This window comes from Apteryx mantelli, chromosome 2 (genome assembly GCF_036417845.1).
Source record: "Apteryx mantelli isolate bAptMan1 chromosome 2, bAptMan1.hap1, whole genome shotgun sequence".
In the NCBI taxonomy this organism is placed as follows: Eukaryota; Metazoa; Chordata; class Aves; order Apterygiformes; family Apterygidae; genus Apteryx; species Apteryx mantelli.
In genome coordinates, this window is record NC_089979.1 from 92,786,433 (window position 1) to 92,799,620 (window position 13,188).

The 13,188-nt window shown below is 40.7% G+C and overlaps 1 protein-coding gene across 3 annotated transcripts in view; it reads right to left on the reverse strand.

Annotated features, from left to right (window-relative positions):
* Positions 1-6,013: 6,013 nt before the first annotated feature.
* The window catches only part of ICE1 (interactor of little elongation complex ELL subunit 1), a 35,798-nt gene continuing 28,623 nt past the window's right edge, over positions 6,014-13,188 (reverse strand). For all 3 annotated transcript variants that reach the window (XM_067291043.1, XM_067291041.1, XM_067291042.1), the window contains 5 exons: positions 12,257-12,417; positions 9,742-9,932; positions 8,285-8,391; positions 7,956-8,054; positions 6,014-6,961 (listed from right to left, as the gene is read on the reverse strand). In XM_067291043.1, coding sequence (XP_067147144.1) covers positions 6,780-6,961; positions 7,956-8,054; positions 8,285-8,391; positions 9,742-9,932; positions 12,257-12,417 — 740 coding nt within the window. In that variant the 3' untranslated portion in view covers positions 6,014-6,779. The remainder of the gene's footprint in view (positions 6,962-7,955; positions 8,055-8,284; positions 8,392-9,741; positions 9,933-12,256; positions 12,418-13,188) is intronic.

Below are 13,188 nucleotides of genomic sequence, written 5' to 3' on the forward strand. Positions count from 1 at the left end.
TAAAATATTTATAACATGGAATTATATTCCTAAAGAAGTTATATTCTGATCTGAAAATTAAATAGAGGGGACCAAACAATTACAACGTTGAATGTGGTTGGGCCATAATTGCTTAACATTTGTTGGAGCAGAAAATTGAATTTTCAAAGCCTGCATAACCTTTTGAAAAAGTTGCATTAAAATTCAACTTCAATGACCTTGAAAGTCATTTCAAATTTAACCTACTTTGCTTATGAAAAGCTGACTTGGTTTTCCAAGATTTCCCCAATGTTTTGCTCTAGGACGTAAACATATGCTTACAACTCAGCATTTTGAGAAGAAGGCAACATCTCTTAATGTTCAATAAATACCCTTCTTTATTCCTCCCCTTATGCTTATCTTCTAACCCAAGAACTCAAAGAAATTTTAAATAAATATTGCCTTGGGAAACAAATACTGTAAATTTGCTTCTTGCTTGAAATATGCACAACCAGTGAGACAACAAAGCTCTACAGTAAAAAGCAGTAGGAAAGTTTAGGGAATTAGCTCTGAATGCACCATGTTATGTAAGCATTTCACCAATGTCACTCAAAAAAAAAAAAAGAATCAAACGAGTCTCCAGTTTCAGGTCATGTAGTACAGCTTTGCCCATCCATGAAGGATGCATTCCTAACAGTGCAACAGCTGGTGATCTGATGGATAGCAAAGCAAGCTTTACCATAAGAACTAATGTAATGGCAGGAGGCTATGTGTGTAGTCCTGAAGTCTCTGTGCGATTTAAATACACAGGGACAGTATATATGGTATGGAGGATGGAGAGGTAGGAGCACGATCATCAGATTTGTCAACTGGAAGAGAGGCCAAATTTCAGAGGCTGAATTTTGAAAAGAGAGCACTACTCCAGAAAGATCTCAGCTGTTTAATCTTGTGAGACAAAAACCTGATGCCCATCATTCAGTGTGTGAGTTCTTGCTGCCTCTTCCTAAATGGTCACATTTTCATCATTGCCATCATCTCCCTCAGATGAATCAAGTCAAGCAAGTCAGTCAAGGGCGAAGGATAGAAAAACATGGTAACTGACAACAGGTACAAAGCAAGGTATTAAACAATCAGTGGCAGAGCTTCAAAATATAGATAGAGAAAGGATGGATAGCAGGGTATGCTGTACAGAATTCTCAGAGGTTTTTCTATGAGATGAGCAACTTATCATTTAGAATCTCTGTGACTGAGAAAAATAGGGTCAAATACATGCAAAATATCTGACCATAGAGAAGGAATAAAAAGCATAAATCTTTTCCCTGTCCAAGACTTTGTAATCCTGTGATAACTCTTACAGATGGCATATAATTTCAGAAGTCAACCCTTGGTTGTAACAGCTCTTCAGTTCAGAAGCACTTAAGACAAAACAAGTTATAGAACTTAAATATGGATTTGCAAGGTTGAGATTTGGGAACTCTGGAATCTTTGACATACAAGCAAGAGGTTAAGAGTATGCATGGGCAGGTCCTACAAAGAGGACAGTAATCCTGCTGTGATTTGTTTGTACAGCCACATGGAGAGATCTTCCCACTTCAAGCACCTTCCTCTAACTGTCTTCACAGGTGCTCCTTCCTCCTCTGTTTCACTTTGTCCTCTCTAGCTGTCCCTTTGCATCTCCCACTTGCTTGCCTGGCTAATTGGGCTAACGGGCAGGAAGGTCTAGGGCCCCAGGACAGGAGGCAGTGCTGTCGCTCCCATTATGTAGCAATTTCTGCAGCAGTTCTAGGCTCTGCTCAGATCTTCCAGGGATTTTGTTGGAGATCACTGGGGACTTCTGGGAATCCCTGAGAAACTAGAGAGTGCATGCTGCTAACAGGTAAAGAGAGACAGATAAGGCCAACCACAGGAGGCCATAAGCTCTCCGAAGCAGCTGCTAATGCGCTCTGTTGGTTGCCCCGATTGGATAGTGTTTGGGACTTTATTCCAGCTGCCTCCTGATTAGGGAGGGCCAAGCACCCTTTTAGCCAGTGTTAGGGAGAGGCCTACATAAGATCCAGGCCTACAGCACAGCTCCCAGAGTGTAGCCAAAAGAGACAGCAGTTTGTGCAGCACTTTGCACAGAAGGATGCAAAGGGCCTGGTAGCACTGCTCAGACCAGCCCACACATCCTCAACTATGGCAGTGACACAGCACAGGGTACAATCCCCAACAGCTATTAGAGTAACTGTCCCTACAACATCAGCAGCTTCAACCCAGATGAAGCTTCAGAAGGTGGACACAGGTCAGCAAGTCTCAGGCTGCAGGGAGTGCCTGGGGCCTCTCAATGAGGCTTGAGTGATGGTCTTTCTGCATGCAGGTGTGCAGTGGTCAAGGAGCTGAGCTGACAAGTCACGGAGCTGCTGGAGCAGGTCAGCAGACTGTGCAGCATCAGAGAGGATGGTAAGATTAACCAGATCCTCTCTGAGACTCTGCAGCTTCAGGAGCCCGAGCTTTGAGCGACAATGAAGGGGCAGGCAGAGTCAGTGCCTATCAGATCAGAAAGTGGCAATTCCCATGATGGTGAAGGCTGGAAGCTGGTGACTTCCAGCACAAGGAAGAGGGCTCCTGCCCCACTGGAAAACTTGCAACTTCAGAATAGGTTCACTCCTCTTGTAGCTGATGAGCAGCTGATCAGGAAGAAGGAGTAGACAAGGCCTTCTTCAGACAATTGGAAGAAGCTTCATGTTTGCAGGCCCTGGTTCTCATGGGGGACTTTAACCACCCTGATATCTCCTGGAGGGACAATACAGCAGGGCACGAGCAGCCCAGGAGGTTCCTGGAGTACATTGATGACAACTTCCTGAGACAGGTGATTAAGAAGCTGATGAGGAGAGGTGCTCTGCTGGACCTCATACTTGCAAACAAGGAAGAACCTGTCAGAGATGTGAAAGCTGGGGGCAGTCTTGGCTGCAGTGACCATGAGATGGCAGAATTCAGGATCATGCAAGGAGGGGAAAAAGCAAAAAGCAGGATCACAATGCTGGACTTCAGGAGAGCAGACTTTGGCCTGTTCAGGGACCTGCTTGGAAGAATACCATGGGATACAGCCCTGGAGGGAAGAGGTGTCTGATATTCAAGGATCACCTCCTCCAAGCTCAAGAACTGTACATCTCAACAGACAGGAAATCAAATTAACACAGCAGGAGGCCAGCATGGATGAAAAAGGAGCTCCTGACTAAACTCAACCATAGAAAGGAGACATACAGAGGTGGAAGTAGGGACAGGTGAACCAGGAGGAATATAGGGACACTGACAAAGTAGGCAGGAATGGGTTTAAGAGAGCTAAAGCCCACCTAGAGCTGAAAGTGGCAAGGGATGTGAGAGGCAACAAGAAAGTCTTCTCTAAGTACATAAGCAGCAAAACAAAGACTAGGGAAAATGTGGGCCCACTGCTAAATGAGGCAGGGGCCCTAGTGACGGAGGATATAAAAAAGGCCAAGACATTGAATAACAGAATCACAGAATGGTTGAAGTTAGAAGGGACCTCTGGAGATCATCTAGTCCAACTCCCCTGCTCAAGCAGGTTCACCTAGAGCACGTTGCACAGGATTGTGTCCAGGCGGGTTTGGAATATCTCCAGAGAAGGAGACTCCACAACCTCTCTGGGCAACCTGTTCCAGTGCTCTGTCACCCTCACAGTGAAGAAGTTTTTTCTCATGTTCAGATGAAACTGCCTGTGTTTCAGTTTGTGCCCGTTGCCTTGTGTCCTGTTGCTGGGCACCACTGAAGGCCTTCTTCACCTTGGTCTTTACTGGTAAGACTGGGCTTCAGGAATCCGAAGACCCCAATACTAGAGGGGAAGTCTGGAGCAAGGAAGACTTTCCCTTGGTGAAGGAGGATCAGGTTACGGAACACTTAAACAAACTGGACATTTGCAGTTCATGGGCCCTGATGGGATACAGCCCTGAGTGCTGAGGGAGCTGGCCGATGTCATTGCAAAGTCACTATTATCTTTGAAAGGTCATGGTGGTTGGGAGAGGTTCAAGAGGACTGGAAGAGAGCCAACGTCACTCCTATCTTCAAGAACAGCAAGGAGGATCTGGGGAACTACAGGCTGGTCAGGCTCACCTTGCTTGCTGGAAAGATGATGGAGCAACTAAGCCTGGAAACCATTTCCAAACATGTGAAGGACAGGAAGGTGACTGGGAGTAGTCAGCAGAGATTCACAAAGACAAAATAGTGCTTAACCAATCTGATAGCCTTCTATGATGAGATGACTGGCTTGGTGGATGAGGGGAGAGCAGTGAATGTTGTCTACCTTGACTTTAGTAAGGCTTTCAACACTGTCTCCCCCAACATTATCATTGACAGGCTGAGGAGGTATGGGCTAGGTAAGTGGTCAGTATGATGGACTGAAAACTGTCTGAACTGCCCAGCTCAGAAGGTTGTGATCAGTGGCACAGCATCCAGCTGGAGACCAGTCACTGGTGGTGTCCTCTAGAGGTCGATACTGGGGCCAATACTGTTTAACATCATCATCAGTGACCCAGATGATGAGACTTAATGCAACCTCAGCAAGTCTGCTGATGACATAAAACTGGGAGGAGTGGCTGATACACCAGAGGGCTGTGCCTCAGCACCATGTGTGCTGCATTCAGAGGAACCTTGGCAGGCTGGAGAAATGGGCAGAGAGGAACCTCATGAAGTTCAACAAAAGGAAAATGCAGAGTCCTACACCTGAGGAGGAATAAACCCATCTACCCGTACATGCTGGGGGCCAACCACCTCAAGAGCAACTTTGCAGAAAAGGACCTGGGGGTCCTGGTGGACAACAAGTTGACTGACTCTGATGACAGAGCAGAACGGATGCATGAATTAAGAACTTACTTCTATAGATAAGCAAAAGAAAGCACTAGAGTAAACCAAGCTGATCAGTAACCATTTCATCATTTATAAAATACTTGATCTTGCTATAAGTTTTAAACTGTCAATAGAGGGCATTCCAATCCTTTATTTTGGAGAAATTAAGCTAAAGAAAGTTGCCAAGATTTCATATTTCTCATGAACGTTCAGAAATATTAGCAGATTGATTTTTACTGCCTAAGTGATTGATTTTCCTTCCTGTCAAGAGTCTAGAATAGAAGGCATTAAGATACAAAAGAAGCTCCTGTAAGATTCTGCTCACACCATAAGTAGTTATTAGGTTTTAGGCATTCATCTGAAGTAGATTTAAAACAAATTTGTACAGCAGAATAAGCTAAAGCCTGTATCCAAATTTGAAATATGACACTAGGTGCCCCTGGGCACAGCAGTACCTAGTCCACTAAAACTCTGCAATGAGTGGAAGACTGTTCTTTCTTTAATGAGCAACTCTGCAAGCTCCAGGACAGAACCTCCCAGGGATCACAAAAATGCATCACATGGACTGAGCCCCTGCTGTTCATGCAGAACAACTCAGAAACTGTTCAGAGGAGCAAAAAGTAGACAACTCAGGTGCCCCAAAAACACTTTACAAGGATCAAAAGAGATTGTAAAGAGCTTGCTGCAAATCAAAGGTACTGAACTAACTGAAGACAAGCCTGAAAGCATGGGCCTGCCTGCAAGGACACCATGGGCAGGAGAAAAAATTGAGTGTAAACTGTATGTTGTCTGATTTACTTTGAGTTAAATACTTCATTATCCAATTCACAGCTTTTTTCAGGAGACTAAAAGACTCTCCCCAAAAGGGGTGGGGGAAGGACTGATACATCTCAAAGCTCTGGCTCAGTCCAGGTCCCATTACAATGGGAACCTGTGTTAGCACTGCTCACGCCTTCATATGATTATAGTTAAAAACAAACAAACAAAAAACCAGCACTAACCTAACCCCACCCCTCCCCATACCAGCAGAAAATTCTGAAGAGCTGCAATACAGGCTCTTTCCAGTAGCCAAAACTGCAATGTTATGGGCAGACCTCAGGTCATTTCCTCCTGCCCCCAAAACAGCATGCACTTAAGCTAGAAACAACTGTCCATTCTCAGTCATCTACAACTGATGTTCAAAGTGTATTATTTAAGAGACCAACAAGGACACAGATGTGCTTGTTTCTTTTATTATGAAAGGTACAAAAATGTTGAGTATAGTGAAGCTATCATTAGAAATTTGAACTTTTTTGAACCAACTTTCTATGTACATGCACAAGATTCCTCAAGTGGAACAATATCAAATGTGAAACACATTATCAGAATATACCATATATACAAATTCAGAGATTTAATACCTCTGTTACTCTATACATGATTGTTACATAAAAAGCCAATTCCTACTTGCTTTAAACAAGTATTTTACGTGAGTAGTCTCATCAATTTAATTTAAAACAGAGCAGAACCTGGGCAAAGTCATGCTATCTGAACAATTACTTTATAAATAAAGTACAAAATAATAGAGCAGGTTTCCAGCCAGGCTCAATCTTCTATTGTGGCAAAAAGCCAGCGCTCTAGATTGAGGGAAGACAAACAACAGAAACTATTGACATCAAACCATAAATCTCTCAGGAGAGAAAAAGGTTTCAGATACTGGCTTTCAGATCACTGATGAGTTATCAGGGAAAAGCAAGCCATTTTGCTTTTTTAAAATCCCTCTCCCCTTAAACACAAAGGGGAAATAAAAATAATTGAGCTTGCCTTGTGTGATCAGACATTCAGTAAAACAAAACAAAACCAAACCCAAAGTGCTGTGGGTTTTTTGTTTTACACCCCATTTTTCTCCTGGTTATCTTCTTGGTATTGTTTTTAACTGGAACCAACTACTGCTTAGTAAAATAAGGCACTTCTTCCTTTAGAACAGCCTATTTCCCTAGGTTTTAGCTTAAGTCCATTTTACACACTGAAGTGATTTCAGCTATGCCACTTGTGACAGCAAAAGGGATGCTGTTTAGAGTTGCTGTTTTCCAAGCATGGATGGCCTCAACAATACCTACTGGATTGCTTGAACCCAAGTCACACAGTGAATATATGGCTGCCAGCTGCACACCCCAGGGCACATCTGCAAAGAGTTAACACAAATCAGCTTATGGAAACTTTAACACACAGTAACATTTTGGGGATACCCGAATCAAAAAAAAGAAAAAGAAAAAGACCCCCCCCCCATTTCAGGGATTAGAATAAAATTAAAAAAAAAACAAAAACCCACACACATTAAGAATCAGGATGCCTAAAACCAGATAATAGCAGGTAAAAGTCTGCACACACTTCAATTCCATAACATCTCATTTTATGCTAGCACTCTCCAGTTTTCTGAATTTAGTAGGTTTTCAGTATTTGAAGAGGTCCAAAGGACTTGAGCATCTAGTGATTTTACTCTGATTTAAGGTGGCTAACCTTTATGAAAACAGTCAGGTTTACACAAGAGTCTGATACAGAAACCTCAAGATATATACTACTTACCTGGAGTAACTAGAAACTGGAAGGGAGAGAAGCCACAAAAGTGGTTCAAGACAGCTCCCTGGCATCAACCAATGCTTCACTGCAAAATGAGGCTGAACACGTACTTAACATCCAGAATAACTGAGCAATGTGCCCTTATTTAGGGACAATCCCCTTAGGGCTCTGCTGCCCTTACTGGCTTGCTTCATCCCATAGTGAGGAATTTAGACTGGCTTGCAGCCCTCTACCAATAACAACCCTCTTGCTAGCAGCAACACAACCCCACCAAGAGCCGTTCAGGTAACAAACTAGCAATTCCTGCTCATGTCAAGATCACCGTTTAAGTTATCTGAAGCATCCGATATGCTGTTACGTGAAGCAGCATAATTCCAGGCTGGCTGTATCTGAGTTGTATTACTACATTTTTGTCAGGGAGCAAGTGCTCCATTAACCTTGGAAGAGCCAGGGACTCAAGCTGAAGCCTGTTCTGCACTAACATAAAACTGCAAAAGCAGGCTGTTTTGGCATATGTGTTCTAATTGGTGTGTTTTGTTTACACTGACAGAAATTCATATTGTAGATTTTCCATGAGATTTCCTCTAAACAGACATTACCTTCTTCTTTTGCATGCTGTACAAACAGTCCAATTACAGAGCTAATATTCCTCACAGCAGAAAGATATCCTTCCTTCAAACCTATTTGGCCCAATCGACCTAAAAGAAAAAAAAGTAACATCTCTCAAAACTGAAGTACATGCATGAAAAATTTTTGAAGGGGGGGGGGGGACAATCCCCTCTCCTTCCAAAAAAGAAAGGGGGGGGGGGAGAAAGGAGGGGCGGGGGAAGGAGCACAAACATTTCAATTCACTTCTCAGGCACCCTGACACTTCCAGAGGTCATACTTATACAAAGTAGAAATTCAACCAAGAATTTAGATTACTTACCAATTAGCCTGAGTGTTGATGCTATCATAGTATCAGGAATGGACTGAACCACTTCAGGAACTTTTCTGTTTTTTATCCACTTATCCATAGAAGGCCAAAGCACTTTGCTGTGGAAGACAAGTGAATTTGAAAATCTGATACTGCACAAAGGGGTGGTGCAAAATTCATGCAATATTTCTTCTATTTATCATCTATTTCCATAATTCCACCTGATTTTAATTCACCTTCTCAGGAAAAAACTTAACATTCCAAGCATCCACAAGCTCAGTAATGTAAAGAAGCTTTTAAACCCAAACCATCAAAACTGACCTGCTGGAGGAATCATTCCTGTTTAAAATAATATTCCTGATAAAAAACATCTCCATGCCTTTCCCTGCAACATTCTCAACCTTCAGACTTCATACACATCTATGAAATCATATTACTTTCAGGTTTCAGGTCAAGATGTTAGGCAAGCTTCTTATATCAATGGAAAACAATTTGTATGTTACAGATGAGATCTGATACTTGTTTTTATCTAAAAGAACTTGAGATGCAAGATCTTTTCTAACCCTTAAAATGATGCTAGTAGAGCTAAGTTTATCATCAGTACAACTCCACACAGACAGTCAAATCTGAACAGGTTAAGTTAAAATGATATAGCTTTCACTGAAGCCAATTTGTATCAAATCTAGAAGTATTCCACAAAAATGTGGAATATCTGTATCATTAGAAAGCTTGATTATCATCAATTATTCACATTTATTTCATACTAGGTAATTGCAGTTTCACAAACACATTATTTTTGGAGATTCTACTAGTTTAATGTAATCCCTATGTACAAAATAGGTGCTCTCATATAAACGTAGGTATCAAAATGAAGTCTTTCAAACAGAGTCAAGTATGGTAGCAGTCTATGCTCTGGATTATAGGGCTCTAAGAAAGTGTAAAACATTAATTCTAAAACTATGACAATACCTAGACTCAGTTAGTTGTAAAACAACTTCAATAAAGAGGCTTATGGAGGCTGAAATTAGGATAGTAAACTAGTGAAAAGTAACCATACTTTTATTTTTCAGCACCGAAGTAGTGGGTTTCACAAGTTCCACTTTCATTTTTCAGTAACTGGAAAAATCATCAACTAAGTTCAGAGGAAGACAACAAAGCACTTTGCTTTCTTGACAAATAATGCAACTCAAAACTCTTCGCATATAGCCATTTAAAAAAATGAAATCTTTAAGATGGTTCTAATGGGGTTAGTTTATTGGAATAGTACTGTAAAGGTCTACGTTCCTCATTGACCACCCATGCTGTCTTAACAGAAGGCAGACATAAAAACTGTAGCTAGTCTAGGTGTCATCTGGTTACAAAGAAGCATCTATGCAATGTTTTCTTATGTTAAAAGCTAAGTTACAGTCTCTCAAATATTAAAAAATACAGGAAAAGTTAACATTTGAAGAAACTGCTTGCCACAATACCTTATGACATTGTCATGTGTCCAATTCCACTTCAGGTTGGAGCAGAGTAGATCAACAGCAAATATGTACTGCCAAGCATCTTCATTCAGATCTTCTCCATACTGCTCACTCGACTGAAATTCTACTTTTGGACATGACTGCATTTCTAAAAGCAGGCTTGAGACCATAATGCCAGCATCCAAAGATGAACTCTGGAATTTTAACAGATGATTATCTTAATGCATGAAAAATTACCAACCACAAAACACACCATATTTTCTTTACAAATATTTGATTTTGACTGGCTACAGCAACTGCTTTTCTTATTGCAGCTTATCTGACACCATAAATTCAACTTTGGATTTGGCTAAACAAAATAAAACAAACAAAAAAACCCCACCACACACAAGAACCACTCACCACACACCCTCTCCTCTCTCTTTCCACAATTTTGGCATTTTTGTTTGTCTCAATGAAGCCATAGGATCAGAAGAGCCACTTTCCAATGCAAGAAGATGAGACCAGTCCTGCTTAATTTCTGAATTTTTTTTCTTTTAATTATTTCTAAAGCTGAAATTTGTTATTGTTTATTGTTCACTAGCAGCTAATTCCCAAGTAAGCATTTTAAATAAATGAAATAATAATAAAATAAATGTCATGTAAAATAATTCTACTAATTAAACAGCTAGGAAAAGCAAGTAAATTTAAGCACAATCAACCTTTGAAAATCTGAAGTTTTAATAAAAGAGTCTATGCTTACCATGCAAACACAGCAGGTGTTGAGCTTATTTTCTCAGTACATAAGCTCATGTAATCAGCAAGTTCTGCAATGGTATGAGTCACTAAAACGGCATACTTTGACCAAGAATTAAATTCCAATTCTACATAAATTTCACTTTTGTAAGTAGAATAATTTCTCATGAAATCAGATGCATCTCAGTATAAACACACTGTCAACTAAGATCTGACTGAAATTTAACCCTGTATTTCCGCCTAAAAAAAAAAAAAAAAAAAAAAAAAAAAAAAAAACAAGGAGCCATGTCATCAGCTCTCATCAATAGAAACTCCTGAGGGCCTTGTCCTCAGCTGCAGTGGCTCTCACATTTCATAGCACACCAAGCCACAAAGCAAGTGGGTAGCATGAGCGCAAAGAATTAACATTTCCAGGAACATTTACTGAGACATACTTAGTGCATCTCTGTCAGCCCGAGATTAAAAGCTGTACCCCAGTAAAAGGGAGAGCACAAGTTCCTGACTAAACAAGGACTGCAGTATTGCCTAACTCTGACAGAACATCAGAGCTTAATGCTACATCCCAACAGTGATTTATCAAAAAAGAAACATGTACAAATCCATGCCTCTCAACTCGCTCCACCATAAGCCTGCACTAGATCAAAAGGCTTAAGGGTTATAATTCCATTAGTACCATATGAAATTCAGAGCTGGTTTTAGAGCTAAAAAAAATTAATGCTTTTCCAGCAGGTACAACACTTAAGAGTCTATGCTGACAGCAGTAAGCCTAGCTGCAGTCCTCAAGGCTAATGTGGAGCAACACACTAGAGGGAACAGAAGAGCTGTAAACCAAGATGGTTTTTGTTCACTTAGTATTTACAGAATTACAGTGCTTCCACTTAGCAAGCCTGGCATTAATATGGGGTCTTTAAAACAAGTGGGGCACTGGCTTTCAAGCAAATATACAGGTCTTACACAATCTCCTTATCCAGAAGCAAAGCATCTCTGGCTTTCCATCTGCACAACATAGATTTGCTCCAACTGATATCAAGTGTCTCTGAATTTTTACTGCAATTCTCATTGCAACATCTCTGTTAGGTAGGAAACATGTGCCTGCCTCAAACTGACAGAAATTAAATGGCTTGCCCAAGATCATACAGGAAGTCCTGGGCTCAAAGACTTAAACCCAAATCACAGAAGTCCTTAGGTCCATAACACTGGTCATCCTTCCTCTACCATCATTTCAAAAAACAGTTTCGCACTGACCATGCAAACTGCTTATGAAATTGGGCTCACTGACATCTTTTGTGGTAAACGGGTGTTTACAATCTCCCAGAGAGAAAGATCATGAGTAAGAAGACAGGCTTATCTTGGAAAAAAAAAAAATCTGAGAAAGACAATTACCAATTACATGGTGAACTAGAGAAGACAGAAAAGCCTAATGCATATTTAGCAAAAATATTCAAGGAATATCAGAATCCCAGTTCCATACAGGAACAGAACACAACCCTATTCCCTGGATCAAGAACACACCAGTCAAAGTTTAAAAACAATGCTTACTTCAAGTGTTTAATAGAAAGATTATATTTAACGTGTATAAGAAGAGTGTTGTATTCTAATAGGGTTCAGACATCCACAGGAAAAAGCCTGAAGCAGCATTAGTTGTGCAACTGTACAATCTCTATGGGAGATTCACTGGGCATCTTCACACCCTTCATCAGTAGCAAGTTATTTGATTTGACTCAGCTAGCAAGGCGACCAATGCTGAAAAAAAGCTGACACTGACAGTGAAAGCAGAAATTACCTGTTCCCAGTTGAGATAAGCACTCAAACAGGCCAGCACCTCGTCCTTGACACGCTGCCTGATAACTAATTGCATAGCTTTGTTAATCACACCTTGGAAGCAAAATATGTCAGGCCACATATTTGTGATAAATAAAATCAATTTCTCTGAGTCTGGAAAGTCTAAGAGAAAAGAAAGAATAAAGCAAGTTTTAAAATATTTAAAAAGAAAACAAAACAGGCTCAGACATTAAAAGCTAGTACATTCTACAGCAAGGTAACTAGCAGAGAAGGCCCAAAAGTCACGTGCCAACTGCAGCCCAAGAAAGGGAACGCATACTAGCACATATCTCAGTCCCGAGAATAAACCAGCAAACAACAACAAAAACCACCACTCCCCAAACCACCTCCCCCATTGTAATTATACTCCTTTTTGAAAAGAAAGATGTTTTAGTCTAGAAGGCAGGCATGGCTTCACTGGACTTTTCTGTTGAAGGACAGCACCCTTGTTCCCTTTGGCTTCTGAGATTAGTCTCACTTCATCATCCTTACCCTACTTTAGTTCACCTAGGAGAGTGGTCTTGGAGCACAGGAATTGGATTCTTTTAGGAGTAAATTAAAATAGAAGATACCATCTAGGAGCCTAGGTATTACACTCCCGCAAAAAATGAATACTCAGATCATTGGACCAAACTAGAGCTAGTCCAAAAGAAAAAATCCTGAGATGTGTAATATGAACATCAGATCTTCAGTACAGATCCACACAACTTGCTAATATCTCTTACACATACACCTATGGAATCAACATATGTAAAAACTTTTTTTTCCAAAGTTCTTTGGAACTTTCATAAAATGCATACATGAAATTTGACCCTGCTCAGCAATTTTCCCAAATTATATGCAAGTTACTTTATATGAAGGATGCACATCAAAATTCCTATTTCCACAAACACA